The sequence below is a fragment of the Rhagoletis pomonella genome, unplaced genomic scaffold (genome assembly GCF_013731165.1).
Source record: "Rhagoletis pomonella isolate Grant_MI unplaced genomic scaffold, Rhpom_1.0 Rhpom_scaffold_00004, whole genome shotgun sequence".
Taxonomy (NCBI): domain Eukaryota; kingdom Metazoa; phylum Arthropoda; class Insecta; order Diptera; family Tephritidae; genus Rhagoletis; species Rhagoletis pomonella.
In genome coordinates, this window is record NW_023458558.1 from 67,252,719 (window position 1) to 67,273,021 (window position 20,303).

The 20,303-nt window shown below is 38.2% G+C and overlaps 2 protein-coding genes across 2 annotated transcripts; one reads left to right on the forward strand and one right to left on the reverse strand.

Moving 5' to 3' along the window:
• Positions 1-650: 650 nt before the first annotated feature.
• Positions 651-9,560, forward strand: LOC118738016 (CLIP domain-containing serine protease 2-like). The gene is made up of 4 exons (XM_036468887.1): positions 651-971; positions 4,998-5,182; positions 5,257-5,422; positions 8,725-9,560. The coding sequence occupies exons 1-4, from the start codon at positions 884-886 to the stop codon at positions 9,453-9,455; spliced, it is 1,170 nt and encodes a 389-aa protein (XP_036324780.1). The 5' UTR covers positions 651-883; the 3' UTR covers positions 9,456-9,560.
• A 158-nt stretch (positions 9,561-9,718) lies between these two features.
• LOC118738014 ((E3-independent) E2 ubiquitin-conjugating enzyme UBE2O) lies at positions 9,719-17,943 on the reverse strand. The gene is made up of 13 exons (XM_036468886.1): positions 16,968-17,943; positions 16,416-16,666; positions 16,139-16,352; positions 15,818-16,067; positions 15,115-15,758; positions 14,898-15,046; positions 13,776-14,202; positions 13,626-13,715; positions 12,804-13,559; positions 12,005-12,735; positions 11,599-11,936; positions 11,261-11,536; positions 9,719-11,206 (listed from the first exon to the last, which is right to left on the reverse strand). Exons 1-13 carry the CDS (start codon positions 17,487-17,489, stop codon positions 11,025-11,027), a joined length of 4,830 nt encoding a protein of 1,609 aa, XP_036324779.1. The 5' UTR covers positions 17,490-17,943; the 3' UTR covers positions 9,719-11,024.
• Between the last annotated feature and the right edge of the window lie 2,360 nt (positions 17,944-20,303).

Below are 20,303 nucleotides of genomic sequence, written 5' to 3' on the forward strand. Positions count from 1 at the left end.
AGATTGTCGATTTTTTTGAATCAGTCTAATGTATGTATGTATGTACATAATTTTTGGCTTAAGGGAATATTGCTTATGGTAACAGATATATATAATACTTGTGGGTGTGTGTTATCACTTTCATGGTATCAAAATTAATAGAAAAAATATATATAATATAGGTTTGAAACCCCCAGTTTGTTAATCAAGAAATCATGATTATCTCAAAAGGCTAAAGTTGAATTAAAAAACTATAAATTCAGTTTGATTGGGAGAAAAGCAATGCTTCGCAATACAATTTAATGAATGCTTGTGTGTTTAATTATATATGTATGTACATATGTATATACATGTGCTTACAAATGTACACCCCAAGGAAATTGCACCCCTCCAATCTTATCAATAATAATTTGTTTAAGAATATGTGTAAATATTTATGTACGTTTAGATTTCTGACTAAACAAGAATAAAACAGGATTACGCTATCAATATTAGTGTTTACATACATACATATTTATGTAAAATTTACGTTCACACGGCGCAGTGAAAGGGCCGAAAAGAACAAACTTCTCAAGCTGCATACACACACAAGCGTACTTATAAATATACATACATATGTATCAGAACTCAAAGCTAAATAAAATCCCAAAGCCACACTTAAGCTCGTCGAGCTTAGGCTCTGAGTGCGTACCTCAGTCTGACTCGGTTGGCGTTTGGAGGTGGAGGTTGTATGGTAGCGCTTTTAAAACGCGTCGGCAATTATTTGCGGAAACTGTGATTGGCTTACAAAAATATTCAATAAAATTTAATGAGATGTATTTATAATAAACTTATTCTCGGAATCAGACATATAAACAGTTTTGTGTAAAAGTGTGAGGCTTTACATAAGTGAAATAAGGAAAAAATGTTTTTCCCCGTAGTGCCAATGTTTAGGCTTATCAAGCTGAGTATTGGCATCTGCGTTGCTCTCTACGTATTTGCAATAAATGCTGGTAGGTATCCAGTTCGACAATATCATTAGCAAAGATGTTCGCTATACATATGTACATACATACATGCTATGTGGCATCAGTGTTCAACTTGCTTACTTGTGCATTTAACTTGTTTACTCTAGTGATTCGTATGAGATTTATCAATTAATTTGTTTGAATAAATATTATGTCGCTATTATCATAATATTTATGAAAGAGAGTGCCCGGTTGGCTGCTTGGCTATCTGAAAATATAACTGGCAAGGCGGCCTCTAAATCGTTTTAAAGAACTTCGCACAAGTTAATACTTTGCTAATACATACATACATACTTCAGCCTGGAGTGTCGTGGGTCATCTGCCCATAGGAATTGCAAGTTTGGTAGCAGGTCCATAAAAACCGGCACCTGCTCTGTCCTTCATCATTGAGCCGTGTCGTGAGTCGTATTTCCAGCTCTCTTGTGTCCTAGAAGTGACTCTAGAACAGCGGTTGAATAAGTGCTCTTTAAAACAGTGACGGAGGGACCTTCCAATATTTGCAGTTTGTATGACAGTTTTTGCAGGGTTTTCTGCCAATATAATATCAATAATAATACAGGGACGATAATGACGCAAAACTTCTTTATCATCATTGAGTTCAACAAAACAAGAGGCTCTAAGCAATAACAACCGGCGGTTTCTGAGAGCACTCTTCAAAAAACCCACATGTCCCAACAGTGGAACCACATTATCCGCTCATTAAGTACCGTAGTCAAGTAGGCAGTCTCAGCGAACCCGAAAGAACAACTGGGTCAATGAGAAATGTCACGTCGCTGCAGAGAAAACAGATACAGTCTACAGGGCCACGCTGTGATGGAGCTCAACACGAAAAATGTGGGATCGAATAGGGAGCTGAAAGGGGAAGCGAGACATATTTTTTATAACGAAAGCAGAGGCTGAAATACGTGAGTGTAAACATTTTAAAATGGAGACCGACAGGAAAAACGACCGAAAATTTAGCAGAAAGTTAGGCGACTTACGAAAGGTTTCAAAACCAAGGTAAACTCCTATAAGAACGCATCCGATGAACTAGTCACCGATGTGTAAAACATATTTACTTCCATCCTGTGGAATTGTAACAGCACTGACCTCTGCGGAGGCGATAATCCCAAGTTCCCAGTCCAAGAATGCATAGTCGACTAAAGCGAGGTATGACTGGAAATTTTAACGGCTGAAAAACCAAAAAGCTGCTAGAGCTGAAGGCCTCTCAGCAGAGCTACTCAAATACGGTGGCGAGAATTGATAGAATTGGTTCTGCAAAACCCACAGCTTTCCATATATCTTCTTATGTAGCGTATTGTGCGAATGGCTAAAGCATAAAGAAGTGACTGAGCCTTATCAGTGCCGCTTTAAACATGGTAAATCTACCGCGAGAAGAGCAATGACAATCTTCATGTCCTTGTCTGTTTAAAAGCCGCCTTCGATAGCATGAAAAGGAGTTGCCTATAAGCCGCATTATCGTTGAGAGATGGTGCTGCACAATATCACTAGCTCCTTCAGAATTGTGAAGAACTTCACAGAGCCATTCAATATCAAACGAGGTTTCAGCCAGGGTCGGTCCATATCATGGGACTTCATTAATCTGATGCTGTAAAAGATAATACTAGATGCATAACTTAAGCGCTCTTTTACAGTTTCTATAAGAGCGCATAACTTCAAGTTGGATATGAAAGCAAGACTATTAACTTTGGTGGCAAACGAGGATAAGGCACTGAATCAAGAATCGGCCCCTCGGCAGTCATGTCACTGTTGACAGCTATAGTTTTGAAAAAGTTGAGGACTCCGTTTGATTGGGAATCAGCATTAACACCGATAATATTTTCGGCCTCGAAATACAACCCAGAATCACACTTGTCAACAAGTGATAATGTGAACCGAGTAGGCAACGGAGAAGTAAAGTCTTCTCTCGACTTATAAAAGCCCCACTCTTTATAAGAAGCTCCGGAAGATTTACGAGCATATGCGTCGACGAATAACGCAGAGAATGGAGCCTTACAACAACATACACATAGGATTAAAATCAGGGACCGAAATTAATGATTATTTTCAAATTTTCAATGAAAAAAAATTAAGAGCTTCCAAATATTGCAGAACAATCCCGAGTGTATGGATGTATTAATTTTTTAATGACCTACATATGTATATGAAGCTGTTACGGTTTAAATTTTTTTAGCGATATCTATAACAATTGTAATTTTTTATTTTTATTTTCTCATCAAAAATCATAGGAGTATTCTCGAAGTCTTGCAAAGCACTTGAACGGTGCACCTATTGCATGGTGAAAACCGGTTTTCCTATGGGACAGCTTTCCAAACCGTGAAATTCGTGCACCGTTCAAAGTCTTTCAGTACTTCGAGAACTCAAATAAAACTTATTTCATGAGCGTTGTTTTTCTCTCGGAAATAAAAATTAATTTAGGATTTCTATTTCTTGTTGTGGCAGATCGAGAAATTTAAAACGCCACACCCCTTTTCTAACAAGTGTTTAGTGGTAAATATTTTTTGCTAAACTGGTTATAATTTTTGAGTGCATATGTTGGATGGAGCTACAAAACAAGTATTAGAAAAGCGGTGTAGAGTTTGAGTTTTTCGAATTCCCCAAAAAATACCAAACATTTAAAATTTAACAAATAACCATTATTTTTTATGAGAAAAGTAAAACTCAAAAGATCATAATTTTTCTTCGCCAAAAATAAAAGTCATAAAATAGTAATTATTTTTCCTAAAAAATAACAACTCACAAAAGAAAGTTATTTCCGAGCGAAAAAAAACACTCGAAAAATGAGTTTTACTTTTGATAAAAAAAAATAAATCTTAAAAAATAATCATTATTTTATATAAAAAAGTAAAACTGAAAAAAGAAGAGGTATGTTCTTGATATGGTGGAAATGGTCTTGGACATGCAGCAGGAATTGCATTTGCAATTTTTAAGCTTGCTACCCTGACAAACGCGTGCATTTTAGTGTTGTGAATTTACAAATGCACCGAATATGCAAATGCAAAAGCATATGCACAAGATCGTGAACAGCCCTAATGATTTTTTCTGATCAAAGAAATAAATAATTAGTTCAGAGTAAAAAAATAAAACTCCATGTATAATTCCCATGTATCTCTGTACAATTCAATAAAACACAGAAATTTATTATTGTTATTGATCGCAAATTTGAATACCTTAAAATAATGAATACAAATAATTATTTTTGATAAAACGCCCTGATTAAAATACTGGTTCTGTAATGCCATAAGAATCAACAAAATGCTCCAGCCCAGTAAATATTCAACGTGGATCCCGCTGGTGGTACCAGAAGAAGACGGAAACCTGCTATGCGTTGGAAAGATTCAGTGGAGAAGAGCTAGGCTTCACTTGGCATAGAAGAGAAATGGTTGGCATGCTTTATTGAATTCGACCAAAATTGGTTAGGCGGTTACAGCGCCAAAAACGATTAGATAAAAAAAAACGGAAAATTGCAGTTCAGCGCAAGCCCTGTGGAAGCCAAAAGTGCTATGACCCAAAACCCTAGCTCTCCGAGCGACCCGGACGGTAAAACCGGCCCATTTAAAAGATTTTTGTTTTATATACGAGACACATCCGGAAAGTACGATTACTGGGGTTCTCACGGAGTTTCAACTGTTTTCTAACATGCTGGTAACCGTGTATTCTGACTCATTCCCTATTCTTAAAACTCTTGATCCAGGAGCATCTCTTGCGATCCAACCTTAGCCAAAGGCGAACCTCGCATTCCCCACATGGGCGGAAAAGGTCTTCAACGGAAGAGGAGGTGAAGATAGAGTAGTCTGCTAAGGAGCGATGGCGACTATGATCAGGAATAACTTGCATATATGCACAAATAATATACCATACCATACAATTTTTTTCTACATAAATAAATTTTTGTGAAGCCTACACACATTGAGTAAACTTACTTTCTGGACGTGCCTCGTACTATGGGAATATTTTTGTAGTAAATCTTACCAGTTTTAATTTAAATATTTATATATATATTTCTTTCAGTTTTCGTCAGCTATGGTGTGTGCAATACACCTTACGGATTGAAAGGTCATTGCGTGCCCTTATCAGAGTGTCCGACGCTCTATGACTTAGTCACTAGTAATTTAAACGAACAAGTAATTCAATTCCTTCGTCAAAGTTACTGTGGCTTTGATACTAATGCAACTGTGGGACAGGATAAGACACGCGTAGGTGCTAATGCAGTTGTCGAAGTAATCTAGGCTCAGATTGTTAAATTAACAGTATGTAATAATTATTTTAGGTTTGCTGTTTAGATAATCCGAATGCAGAGAAACCTCAAGCAGAATCGGGTACAATTCTGCCTTCAAAAGGAGCTTGTGGACTCACTTTCAATACACGGATTTTTGGCGGCGTTGATACAGAACTGGGCGATTATCCATGGTCAGCATTGATAAAGTATCAAAGACGTGAGTATATTCAATTTTCAGTTCAAAATAGCAAATTAATTAAAAAATAGAGGTTTTGTTCTGAGTTTTTGCTCAGGTGCGAGGTCAACTCATATTTGTAGTGAGGCAGCAAGAGAATTTAAAAAAGCATTTTTTAGAAAAGGATTAAGGCACTTTTTATCGTTTATATTAAATGAACGGCAAATTTGCCAAGTCCAAAAAAAGGCACCGAAAATCCGATAAGGCCAAATAATACTAAATCTTTTAATAAGGAATGAATCCTTCTGATTTGTATTGCGTTTTACGAAATGCTTGAAGAAAATTGCCATAAGAAGTTTTTCCCTCTCCAGTAAAATTAAAAAAAAGCGGAAGCCCTAAGAAGCGTGCAGCCTCGATAGGGTCGGTCCACAGGGACAAAGGCGTTAGGGTTGTCTGGTTTTACGGGCATACGAAGAGATGTTTCGAGACATGAGGTGTCTCTCCGCATGCCCGACACTCATTTGGAACATCTGCGTTTAATCTGCTCAGGTATGAGTTTAACCTGCTGCAGTAGCCAGAGCGAAGTTGCGCTATTGTGGTTCCTGTCTCCCGAGGCAGATGAAGCTCCGTCTCGTCGATGTCTGGCGGCTGTGTGCCTAGAACGGCATTCATACTCGGTTCTGACTCCATGTGAAAACCGCTCAAGAGCTATCGATAAGCTGACGGGTCCAGAGGTTGTTTAATGAACCTATGGACTTCGTCCGTCAGTTCCTAGAGATGCCTCCTGACGTGGATAGGCGAGGGCTCTTCTGCAAGCAATTGTCTTGTTGGGTGGCCACGTCTGTGGTCCGGCGACATCAGAAGGCATCCAGTCGCTGTCCGTAGTGCGGTGTTCTGCGTCGTCTGCAGCTTCATCCACTGCGTCCTCCTAGTCCCCGGCGACCACACTGGTGCTGCGTAATCCCAAAACTCTCGGCTTATTGCCTTGTATATTGCCAGCAACGTTTCTTTGTCTTTGCCCCAAGTACTGCCGGCTAGCGACTTGAGGACCTTGTTGCGGCTCTGTACTTTGTTGACAATAGCGGGTGCGTGTGCAGAGAAGGAGAGCAGACTGTCGAATGTTACTCCGAGTATTTTGGGGTTATTCACCGTCGAAATTGATGTACCATCGACGTGAATTCCCACCGGTAGCCTAACCTCCTTCGTCCAGGTGGTGAACAAGGTCGTAGAGGATTTTGTAGGGGAGAGGGTTAGGCTCCTTGCAGTGAAGAATCGAGAAAGCTCGGAGAGATACCCGATTACTTTCGAACACAAGTCATCAATTCCATTCCCAGTCGCCATGATCGAGCTATCATCGGCGTAGGAGACAATCGAGACTCCCTCTAGTGGTTGAGGGAGCTTTGAAATGTAAAAGTTAAACAGTAGTGGGGAAAGGACATCACAGGTTCCACAAACCCCCTGTTTTATTTTTCTGAACATTACCGACGAGTGTCGACCACTCAGATAATTCGCCGACCACCGTTTGAGCCTCTGTGTGAGAGAGAAGGCCTCTATATCTTCTAGTAGTGTGGAGTGGCTGACGGTGTCAAACGCCTTTGACAGGTCCAACGCTACTAGAATAGTCCTCTTACAGGGACGGTTGCGGTTAAGGCCACGTGTTATCTGAGTGTTTATGGCGTTAAGTGCTGTTGTTGTACTGTGCACTGAAGTCTGCAGTGTCTATTCACCATTAGAGCAAGCGGCTCACTATATAAACGTGCATTCGGTTGAAAAACTACCCACTCCAGCAACGAATTGTGCGCAGGGTTTGGGACTCGCCAAGTAAAAGCTTCTTCCCATAATAAGAAACAGAAAGCCTCAGATGAAACCACCTGCATTTGATGGCGACCACGGCACACGTTTAAGGGACTACGCTGTTGCAATTAAGATACGCACAGCTCTGTTCAGCATCGGCAAAATATTTGCGTCCAGAAATGCACGGAAAGCTGAACTTCGAGCAGTAAGCACTGTAGCTGGATGGCATATTCGGCAATCGACGCTCACACCTGTTCTCTGTTAGCATTCTTCAACAAACCGGCTTATGTGAGCAATGAAATCACATTTCCCAGTCATCACGTACCTGCGCCGAAGAAGAGGTCAGATTTTAACGAGCCCGAAAAAAGAACTGGTACGAAGTGAAATGTCAAGCAACTGCAGAGAAAAAAGGAGCCCTTTCGAGATCGGGTGCAACGCGCCCTATATGGGACCAATAGAGAGAACTGAAGAGGAAAGAGAGACGTATTTTCTAACTGGCGGAAATATGCGAGTGCGAACACAACTTCGGCGACCTGGCGACTGATGTCTAGAACGTAATCATAGTGAACCCGAGCCCCGTCATTGATGACGGAATCCATTACCCACCACCCGACTATGAAGAGGTAATATCGCTGACGGCCAGCCAACTGAGCTATTCAATTACGACAATAATGAGTTGATAAGGATGGTATTAAATCTTGTGCTGAATATGGTCGGATGAAATGTGGCCCGCCATCTGCGTCAACTGCCGCGGTATCAGCCCTCTTAATATGATCTTGTAAGTTCTTATCAAGGGTATTAGGTGAAAGGTTAGACCTTGTAAATCCAAAATAGACCAATAATTCGCCATATGTCAATTCTTGGCGAAGACCCGCGTGAAGAGAGTAGTATAAGTCACTCTTCATGCTTTATAGGCAACATACACAGTGCGTCTGACTCGCGAGTCATTTGTATACGTGTTGACTCCCCTTGAATCATGCCAGGAGTCATGTCGGTATAACTACCATATATTTATTTTCAGAAACATATCCAAACCGACTCACGGGTCAGACGCACGGTGTATGCCGCCTATTAGGAATGAAAAATGAAGACATATGAGATGGGACGGCCCCTTGAAGGGATCAAGAGAAAGGTTTTTTCTGCACGTTTAAAAAGTACATAAAGTACGGCAGTATCAACAACTCAATTCCTAGATGGTCGCTGCCTTCCTAATGTCCACATGAACTTCAGCTATGCTGTTATGTGCCCACTGTTGTTGTAACTTCATAAAAATTCAGAATGGCTTGTCAGTCCTTGGTCGGATATAAGTAGATTTCGTCGTCTTTTCGGTTACATAAGTAAACCTGACTGACGTGAAATCCCTATCTGTTCTTAATAATAATAATAATAATAATAATAATAATAATAATAAGCGATAGCATACTATTTATTCGATTATTCTATTTCACTGAATGGCAAATTTTTTTTAGTTTGCATAGTAGATGTAGATGAGCGTTAAAAACATGCCGACAATCTTTTCATCATTCCATATTTCTCTTATCTTCCTATAGCTTACAACGCCACAGCACTTAACTGCGCCGGCGTGCTCATCAACCGTCGATACGTGCTCAGTGCAGCACACTGTCTGAGAAACCCCAGCATACCGACTACATGGAAACTCGATAGTGTACGCCTCGGCGAATGGAACATCAGCTCTAATCCCGATTGCATACAAACTGCCGACGGGCATAGCAGGTGCGCAGATCCATATGTGGAGGTAAAGATTGAACGCATCATCATACATGACAAGTACATACCACACTCACAATCCGAATTCTATGACATTGCATTGATACGATTGGTAGAGAGTGTGAGCTACTCGGACATGATACGTCCCATCTGTCTGCCAACAACAAACGAATTACGACAGTTGACATTCGAAAATGAATATGCCGACGTGGCTGGTTGGGGCCGTACGGAAGTTAGTGCATACAGCACAGTAAAGAAGAAAATCTCGCTATTAATTTGGCATACGGATGCGTGTGTGGCGAAATTCGAAACTATCAATATTCCAGTTAATCGAACGCTGCAATTGTGCGCAGGTGGGCAACCGCTGCAGGATACATGCCAAGGTGATTCTGGTGCGCCACTGACAATGCGTGGTCGAGATATGGATGCGCCATATTTTGTAGTCGGCATTGTGTCATTCGGTATGCAGCCATGCGGTTTGGAGTCTTGGCCGGGCATTTATACGCGCGTAACGCACTATATTGATTGGATAGTAAAAAATTTGGAGGACTGACCTGAGTGTGCTGGGTGGATGTGTGTGTGTGTGCAGTGGAAATATGTAAATAGTTGTTTAAATTAATTATATAGTTTAAAACAGTACTAAATTATTGTTTAACGAAAATATTGAATTTATTTCACGTTATACATAGCTAAAGAAAATATATTCAACTTTTTATAAATTAAACAATTGTTCAAGTTAAAGTAATAGAAGTGGCTGGAGAATTTCAAATAGTTTTTTCCATTATTTTTTAATTACTTATTAAGATAATTTTTACAAATAGCGTAGCAAGTTTTCTTTAGTTAGTGTTATGACATAAATATATTAAATATGCATTATAATTACGAAATACTTTTCGTTTTTCGGGTTAAATCAAATTGATAACGACTTGAATTGTTTAACGTTTTTTATTTCTTTTTTTAACGAGTTTTGCAGAAAGCAATTTTCTTTGGTATGTTTTTATTTATACATAGATTCAATTGCTAAACGATTTTCAGCTTACTTAAAAATATTTACCTTCGATAAATCTTGTTGAATTTTAGCCTTAGATCGTGGCAAAATCAGGGATATTTTTCTTTAATGAATTTATGTTTATAACTGATTTTTAATGCTGAAGGTAGAGCATATCCAATAAAAGATGACGGGAGGAGTCATTTAATTTACTTCGCCGAAAATCGAAGCGTGGGGCATTCCAGCAGTAGCGATAAGAAATACCGAATGTTTTAATTTTAAAATATTTGGAACTTTTAAAATGTTTATATACTTGAACTGCGTTTTGAAAAACATTAATATTTATGTTGTATAATACTATGCAGTCACGCATACATGTGCAATATTAATATTCTAAATAATTAATTTATTAAAACGACAACAAGCAACAAAGCCTAAATTGAGACGCACATACAACTGATCAAGGAATACCAAATTTTTAAACCTATGATTCAGCAAAAATTAAAACTCGAAACGACGTTTAATAATTTACTTAGAAATTTCGCAAAACAGTGCATCACCTACTAATGATTACAGCCCATTTTGTGTATTTTATTTTGAGTTACATCTCGACTAAAAGTGCGACTACTAATTACTTTCTAAATTTTATAGTATAATTTTTTTTCTGTTTAATTGCTCAAATTTTAATATTCCCTTAGCCGATATATTTTATTTTTAATTGCTTATATTCTTTTTATTTTATTTCTACTCATGCATATAATTGTTTAAGTATAGCTTTATTCGAGATTCTAATTTTTCAAAAACTTGTGAACAATATCATCGAATTCGCTTTTGATTGAGTATTACTTCTTATAATTTAGACAAACTCACATAGACATGCACATGTAAGAGTGTGTGAGAATCTGAATTAAATAAATTAGTCATTTAGAGCTCGTATATATGTGCGGATATGAAGTGGCAACGCCTAAACGAAAATGTAACAATAGCACATCTGTGCATTTCCTTACAGTGAATATTGCGAGCAAGCAGCAAGCACCATTGAATAGGCAAAACTTACTAAAATATAATTAATTAAAGAACTTGATACATTTTCCATTTTACAAAAAGCGCATGCCACTCATAAGTGTGGTTTTTCTATGCTTCTCCATGCTCCGCATCATCTTTCCCCACTGAAATCTTACGTTCTGCATTTAATGCTAATAATTTCGATTTAAATGTGTCTAAGAGGCCTGCTAATGTTAAACAGAAGCCACGGCTAGCAGGTACAAGTGGAAAATCGGGAGGTGCGTGTGCAACTTCAATGGTTTCAGAGATTTCTGAAAAACATAATAAGGTAATAAATATATATTGAAGGCCGAACGTTTGCTTACCGGTAGTCAAATTCGATTGCTTAGGCTCATGCAGCTCTTTCTCAGATGTACAGTTTATAGTAGCCTCATCGTTTTGTTTATTTGCCGCTAATTTAGATAATTCCATCCAGCCTTTAATGCGCTCATACATTTTAAAACCAAATTGTTTCCAATGTTCATAGACCTCACGGCGAAATAGTTTTGGTGGCTGTTGCAAAAGTTTCGTAGACGACTGTACCATTTTGATAATAACCATTTCATTATACATGCGTGAGTTTTCTCTACCTTGTTGTGAGCCTACATTGAAAGACAGAATATTTACATGCATTGTTCACACTTTGATCAAAAACTGTCGCTACCTTTTTGTTTCTCATAACCAGCCTCATTGAAATATGGTTCAGGTACCAGTATCAAGCCTTGTATGGACACAATCACTTGTAGTAGGGTGCTATTAGGACTCCATACTTCTGAATCGCGTCCAGGCCATGTGCCCAGCAAGGATACACACACTTTTCCGTCTTCGTATAGATTAGGGTTTAAGCGATCTGAACAATAACTGATGTAATGGCACAATGGTGGACGTTTTGGATATTCCCGGCCAAGTTGAATATCGAAGAAGAACAAACCATCTTCGTAAGGAGTATTTTCCGGTCCCTCTATCATGACGCTCAGAAGGTCCATTCTATCTTCAAAAACTCTATGAACAGTGCACGTAAAAGTTTAAAATCTTGATAGCTATCAATAATAATTCAATATCCGACTTACTTAACCCATACGCCGGAGGGCAGCGAATTCTTTAACATACGGTGTTCGCGTTGTACTGCTTTATAATATTGCTGAGTATTATTGGGGTGGAAAATTGTCAATTGAAATTTATGTGTGGACGGTGCTTGGGGCAAAACTTGGAAACATTCTGATGTCACATTGATATCGAAACTTAGTTCAACCGGTGAACTGACGATGGAAGCGTGCGATTCTATTGCAGTATCTATAGTTTCAATGGTTGCAATCGATTTCGACAATTCTAGTGGTTGCTCCTCCCTCATATTTATACTATCTTCTTCACTGCACTTCGTTGCATTCGATTTTGATAAGTCTAGCGGTTGCTCGTCTCTCATATTTATACTATCTTCTTCGATGCACTTAGTTGATTTTTCCTTGCCCAATTCCATTACTTCTACATGCGACGATTCCTCTGCGCCATCGAAAGTGAAAACTTCGCTCAAATTGAGATTGTCGCCTTTGTAGTATTTCTCGCGAATATTTTGTATGCATTTAACTAACTGTTCTTTTAGCAGCGCACATAGGCGCACACAGTCCATTTCAGGTGCAGCATCTTCATTAAATTCGATGCTGCTACAAGATATCGACTTTTGATCATCAATAACTTTCACTATTGACCCATTCGCGTCAGCATTTGTAAGATCCGAGTAGCTGGCATAACTGGTTGAACTGCCATCACAATTCTCATTACGGGAATAATTACCAGAGTCATCCTTAAATTAATAGATAATGTGATGTAATAAGATGAAAAATATTAAGTGCTAAGTATTCAAGTTTTTACCTGCGAGGCCCCTTTCGTTGATTTAAGTTGACAAGTTTTTTCAAATGCCTTTTCAATGTTCAACATTGCAGAATTTAGCAGTTGATTATTCTCGGCAATAATGTTTTGTTGTAGCGCCAATGTGTTGCCACCACGCGTCAATACCGCTGCTGCTATTGTACTACTGGCCGCTTTTATGCTATGGTTAACAGTTTCCGCCACTTCGTCGGAACCAAGAGCAGCCACCGTTGCAGCTCCATTTGATGTTAACTGCTTAGTCCCAGGTTTTTCCGGAGTATTGTGTGCGGATGCCGCTAAAGTTGCAGTAGCAACCGATGTAGCAGACTTTAATCTGAGCACAGGCATTATCATAGAGTGACTGGCATTGGTTGAGGAACCAGTACTTGTCCCATGAACATTAACAGCTGATGAATGCGACTTGAAAGGCGTCGACGAGATGTTGAAAAGAATTTTTGGTGCATATTCTTTGGATGTGTTGGTCGTCGTTGCGCTGGTATTGCCACTAATGCTTGTGCTGCCAATGATAGCAGATGCCTCGTTTGGAAGCGTCTTTTGTGCACTATCCAATGAAACAACTGCTTGATAATGCGACTGTTGATGTTGATGAACGTGCACAACATTTGCCGATGGTTGGGTATTAGTTTGTTTTGCGTTTGGTGAGGTGGCTTGCACATAACTAAATAGTCGATTTTTTCGATCCTGTGCTCGTTCTGCAAACGATTGATTTCCACCTTTTCTAACGCGCTCAATTAGACCCTTTTATAGATAAAAAGATATTATCAAATTTTCATAATTTTACTTTAGATGTACTTTATGAATTACCATAAAGTTATCTTCATGAAAAAAGTTGGTGCTCAATAAGCGATCTAAGTAACGACAACCTTTATAAACGTTCAACAAATTACGCATCACCTTAATATACAAAATAAAATATGATTACTTTATTTAAAGTAAAACTAAAAAAATACCTACATCGGCATTCTGTAAATTTGGACTCATATTAAAAATTTCTTCTAAACGCGCAATAGCAACACGCGTGCGCTCAATGTTCGTTATAATGTGCGATTCTTCCAGCGCCATCATGGGTGTACTGCCACCCAATTCGCTATTTTCCGACTCGGTTTCCCACGAATCCTCAGATTCATGTCCCCAGTCAGCGTGATTGTATTGACCAACTTCGAACAAATCTTGTGGCCAGCACATGCTTATGTGTCCATCCACCCACCATACCTTTGCTCGACCATCAATGTAATTATCTATAATTTGACCGGCGGTGCAGGTTGTGTCTTCTCCAACAAAGTTTGCGACGCGTATAACCATAGTGCCAGGTCGGTATTGAAAATCCGGATGATCTTTTAAATCGTAAACACTTACTTCGGATTCGCCATTGTAAGTGGGTCTAAAAAAAAGTTCAAATGAATACCGTTAGCTAATGTAACGGGTGATTTTTTAAGAGCTTGATACCTTTTTTTTTAAAAAAAACGCATAAAATTTGCAAAATCTCATCGGTTCTTTATTTGAAACGTTAGATTGGTCCATGACATTTACTTTTTGAAGATAATTTCATTTAAATGTTGACCGCGGCTGCGTCTTAGGTGGTCCATTCGGAAAGTCCAATTTTGGGCAACTTTTTCGAGCATTTCGGCCGGAATAGCCCGAATTTCTTCGGAAATGTTGTCTTCCAAAGCTGGAATAGTTGCTGGCTTATTTCTGTAGACTTTAGACTTGACGTAGCCCCACAAAAAATAGTCTAAAGGCGTCAAATCGCATGATTTTGCTTATTTACGAAGCCATTCAACCAGAAATGAGCCTCATCGCTGAACAAAATTTGTCGATAAAAAAGCGGATTTTCTGCCAACTTTTCACACATTCAACACATTTCGAACCGAACACTGATTTTGGTAATAAAATTCAATGATTTGCAAGCGTTGCTCGTTAGTAAGTCTATTCATGATGAAATGTCAAAGCATACTGAGCATCTTTCTCTTTGACACCATGTCTGAAATCCCACGTGATCTGTCAAATACTAATGCATGAAAATCCTAACCTCAAAAAAATCACCCGTTATGAACAAAACTTTTGAATACCACCAACCTCGGTTCATCGGCTGATGTATAAGTCGTAAACCACTTTACAACCGCGGTGCGACCTAAGTGATCAACCTTTTGTATAACACCATAATCACGATACGTCATATCACTATCCTCTTTCCCGGATACAACGAAATCACCAGGAAAGAACTCCTAAATATAGAATTATGTAAAATACATATACATATGTGCATGCATAAAAAATTTTAAGATTCACAAACATGATTATCCAAATTATGTATGGGGTACAATTGAGTAGATGGTACGCCAGCCTCTTCGGTGCCATCTTGCCAAACCACAGTGGCAGTGCTGTAAACCAGAAGTGCTTCAGTAACTAACTCATCGCCATCCTTTGGCTGAAATTCTGGATTCAGTAAAGAAACTGAACGTTTCGCTGGTGTTCTACTTTTCTTCTTTAAGAGGTGGCGCTTGCTATGTTTCGGACTGTGCATAGGTGAAGGGCTTGAACAGGTAGTAGTGCTGATCCCATCCTCATAGAAATCGTCGTTGGAGTAATCTCCGTCGCCATCATCCTCCTCATCTTCGTCATCTGTTACCCATTCGGGCTCCACACTGGACTTTGAAGTTTTTTTCATTTGTATATTTGAAGCACTGTGTTCAACTGGATTTTCATGTGCACTCGCTTTGTCTTTAATATTAGCGTTGCTAAGCTTCTCTGTTTTCAAGATAGACTTTTTGGGTTTTGTCGTTTTTGAATCAGCCTCAATTAAGCTAGATTTCTTTTTTGTTTTCTCGTTGTGGTGTGAGCTATTATTGCTAGCAATATTTTGACTGCCCGAATTTACAATCGCACCTTGATTTTCGTTCTTTTGACTTTGCGCTAGCGCTACTTTAAATTTGCTGGCTGAAAACGTGTAGAATTTATTATAAAACAATAAATAAGCGGATAATTACACAACAAACCTTGCTCTTTTCCCCACTGTGACTTTTTTACATAGTTATCAAGATTGGAAAATTTTAAGTAGTTACGGTCACTTATCTGCAGCATACACGACTCGAATAGGTTTAAACGCTTTAAACGTTTCAAGTCTTCGCCGCTAACACAGGGATTTGGTTGCTCCAGAAGGCTGGTGTCGATGCTGCCTTCCTCAGAGAGAGCTTTACATTGCCAGTGAACCCATACCGACTCAGTTTCAATAGATTCGATTGTATACTGCGCAAATATACGATTTGATAAAAAATTTATTCAATCATAAAACGGAAAGTTTTAAATTTCATACTAACTCTTCCTTTTAATGGTTTTCCTTTTTTGTTTTTGGGTATAGGTATATTTGGTGTTAACAATTTTACACTATCTAAAGATGGTAAACGTCCTACTATAGCATTGCCCGGGTAGAACACATGTGGATTATAGATCCCGTGGGTATTGCGCGAATTGTAATCCGAAAAACCATAAAAGTCATGTGACGATATTTCAATGCGTGCGCCAGTGTTTGATCTAATAAATAAAATATCTAAAAATTATTCCATGGCAAATTTAGATTATAGGATAGTTATTAACCTAAGCACCGCCTTTTCCTCCACATCTTTAGTGCTTCCAACCCAAGAATCTAGACATACCGCACTATCCCGCCAATTGTTTAATGGCCGTAGCCTTTCGGTCATGACATTTTTTATGACATACTTCGTACCCAGAACTTTCACATCAGCGTGCATACTAATATCACGACAATACCCACGTTGTGTATCCTTGCCTGGCACTAAGCGGCGCACTACATCACCAGGCATTAATGTACGATCAGCTAGTGCAATCTTCGTTATATAAAATATAGTAGTTATATATATTTTTTTCAAAGCAAAGTAGTTGAAGACAATCAGAGGTCATGTAACGGTCAAAGGATATTACAAAAAAAAATTTAATGCATATACACATACTATTTGCATGTGCATTTGGCTGATATATACATATTTAGGTAGGCATTTATGGAAATATGCAAATGTTTAACACTTACAGTGCATTGAGTAATTACCTATTTACAAGTATCGCTGTTGTCTTTCTTATTCAAATCATAAATATGTTAATGCAACTTTTGTACGTAAAACTTCAACTTACCGCTGCTTCTGGCTGCACTTCTTCTTTGCCTTCAGGGTACCATGCTACCCGCACTTCACCCTTCATTAATACATCGCTAAAATCGTCGTCCTCATCACCTGAATATGTCTCAGATGTTTCATAAACCAGTCCGAATTTGACGCGCCCATTTTTATCAATACGAAATACTTCATCTTCAAAGAAGTATTGATTGTCTGCAGGTGAGCCGTGGCTAACACCACGCCCTTGCGGGTGACTTTTTCTTTCAGCTGTAGTACGGTCACCGTTACTACCTATTTCGCTTTGTTCTAGTGTCAAGGGAGTTGAGGAGTTTACAGCTAAACACTGCGAATCTATTGACTTGCTACTTTCTTTAACTGAGCTTCCAAATGATTTTACATCACATCCACTTTGGTTTCCATTTATTGACTTGGAATTGGCCGCTGTATCATCCGGATCTCTAGTCTTCCTGCCTGATTGTTGTTGCTTTTGGTCGTTTTCCAATTGCTGATCAATGTCCGCTCCGTCTGCATTCCTTGCCATTATGGGATACTTGTCTTATCTCGAGCTTCAATTCTTAACTACAATGCACTTCTACACCCACTACACTCTTGTTTTCGTAACTTATTTTTATGTAGAAGCACATGAGCCCTCCTCAATTATGTGTTTACCGTTTTTCACTGCAAATTTTTTTATTTTACTATGTATTTTTTCTTATTTCCTAATTTATTTGTGCCAAAATTAACGGAATTAATTTTTCTTATTTGCTAATTTATTTGTTGCTTTTTTCGGACAGTGTGCCCAGGTCCCATTTTTCTGGCTAGATTTATCAATCATATTTTTGCCCCTTTCTCGGAATTTTACCCTACATCATTAGATGGGGTGTACAGAGGTCAAGTATTGAATCCAAGGCGAATTTATACAAGGTGGAAGCATGAATACAACAACAACAACCACATGTGTTTCGTATTGCGCGTGTCAGGTCAAAACTCAATTCGCCCTAAGTTTACATGTACCTTGTTGTTGCTTATGATGGGAAAAACCAAGGCGAATTTATATAAGGTGGTGTTACTAGCTCAGCTGATTTTGTGTATGTGTTTCGCCGCACGGCTTCTGATATCAAATTGAAAAATTTTGTTTGAATTTCTACACACGCTCTTGCAGATTTTGACAGTTTATGCCGCCAAAGCAAAAACAAAATTCATGTAAATTTTCGTTTTTGTATTCCTGCTATCACCTTATATTAATTCGCCTTGGGAAAAACAAAATAAAGGAGGGCGAAGAAATCAGCTGATCAAACACCATTTTGTTTAAATTCGCCTTAATTGTAAATTGTTGCATTTGCGTGCAAATTTTTTACAGAGAACGTTTAATACAGAGAAGCAGCAATTACGAATAGCCGTGTGAATTGTCAAACACTACCAAGGTGTATTAAACAAGGTGTGATTGACAACTCAGTGCGGCTCTCTTTTAAGGTACTGTAATGTCAAAAAGTATAAACAAACGAATTAACCCTTAGTGATGCATGTATCTTGTCAGCACTGATACCAAGGCTTTTATTTTGATTATAGTTTTGTTTTACTTACATTATCTGGAATATATATATTTTGTCAATAAAATAAAACAAATTGTTTATAAAATCGTTTTAGCAATTTTCTTGTTTTTAATTGCCCAAGTTTTATGCTTTTGTGCGTTTATTTTTATATTTAAATTTTTTATCCTAAACATTATTCGACACTTATAGAAGTATGATTTTACATTTGTTTCCAATTTTATATGAGAGCTTAACTCTATCAAATTTTAAATTAAATTTTTTGTATGCGAAATATGTTGGGTATAAACGAGCTCGTTTGAAAGTGCTTGACTCGGACGGACAACGAATGAAATCACTTTCCTTGAAGTGGTTTTCATAAACGCGAGATGAATCACGTAGTACAACACTACATCGCTGCCGTCTTAACTCGCAACTAGGTGGTTTAAAACATCGCTCTATTTTCGTGTCCTGACTTCTATTGCATACAGCGTACCGTTCAAAAGTTTTACTCCGTTTCATCTTGGTTTCCTTACATTAAATATTTAAGAAAATTCGAACGTACATATTTACTTATTACCAAATGTGCTTACTTGCTCTCCTCGGCGGTTTATCTCTTAACAATTTCACGTTTATTAAGAAAATTTGTTGCTTGAAAAATATTTGTGTAAATTTTTTTTAAACAAATTCAAATTTGAAAAAAAAAAATATTTTCAAATGGGTTAACAATTCATTTTAATTTGACATTATAGCCTGTTTCTTATGAGAGCAATGTCAAAATCAATCACACTTTCAGCCCTATTCTGTTGCCCTCACAAAAACCACCACACTCACTATTGTGAGGTTTCTGACTATTGTGAGGTTATCCCTATGCTAGCGTAAATTCAAAAGCTCAAAAGCTCACAATAGTCAGAAAATTTATGATGTACGAATGACACCCTCACAAGAAAAAACAGCCGATTTTTTTTGAGCAATTGAAAAATGCTTTGTTAATTTTCGTTCGCTATTAGTGTCTGTGTTGATTTTTTTTAATTAAAAGTATTTGTATCAAAGTTAAGTACTTTGGTTTGGATTTTCTTTTTTACGGCATTGACTTAACAAAAAAAAAAATGAAAATTCTTGGTTAAATTAATGAACATTAATTTTCGAAGATATATGCCAGGGAATGCTTTACATTGTATTGTACAATACAACAAACCGCAGTTTTCTAGGTGCCTTGGTTTTTTCCCAAATTCACTTTAAAGATGGTCACATTGACAAAAAAAAAAGCCTACAAATGCGTACTCTTTGGTAATTTGTTGTCGGCATTTAAAAGCGAAGAAAAAATCTGTTTTTATTTTTTAACGATTGCTATGCTGCTTTCAATGCAACAAACCGCAGTTTTCTTGCTAGTGAATTTACTTCAAAGATGAATACATTGACAAAAACGTACAAAAGCAGCAATTGCACTTGTTAGTGCTCATTTACACACGGCGATTTTTGTTGCCGCAACTCGACGTTTGTAGGAGAGAGCGTGACGAGGAAAGGAGAGGGGCACCGAGTTGCTCGTGCTCGGGCAACACCAAGGCGAATTTATATAAGGTGGTGTTCAAGGTGTATTAAACAAGGTGGTGTTGGGGCGACAGCTGAGTTTTTTTCGCCGTGGAGGCCATTACGTCAAAATGATGTGTTTGTTGTAACTCATACCAATGACAGTATGGCCATCAGCGTATAATTTGTTAGTGTAATTTTTTACTTATATACGGCCAACACCACCTTGTTAAATACGCCTTGGTGGTGTTACTAGCTCAGCTGATTTTGTGTATGTGTTTCGCCGCACGGCTTCT

Bases quoted from the DNA above. Each gene is read 5' to 3' on its own strand.
- LOC118738016 (XM_036468887.1), top strand. From the start codon at position 884: ATGTTTTTCCCCGTAGTGCCAATGTTTAGGCTTATCAAGCTGAGTATT. The intron at 972-4,997 runs GTAGGTATCCAG...TATTTCTTTCAG, and splicing joins CGTATTTGCAATAAATGCTG to TTTTCGTCAGCTATGGTGTG. The intron at 5,423-8,724 runs GTGAGTATATTC...ATCTTCCTATAG, and splicing joins ATTGATAAAGTATCAAAGAC to CTTACAACGCCACAGCACTT.
- LOC118738014 (XM_036468886.1), bottom strand. From the start codon at position 17,489: ATGGCAAGGAATGCAGACGGAGCGGACATTGATCAGCAATTGGAAAAC. The intron at 16,068-16,138 runs GTTAGTATGAAA...ATATTTGCGCAG, and splicing joins GAAAACCATTAAAAGGAAGA to TATACAATCGAATCTATTGA. The intron at 13,716-13,775 runs GTAGGTATTTTT...TTGTATATTAAG, and splicing joins CAAATTTACAGAATGCCGAT to GTGATGCGTAATTTGTTGAA.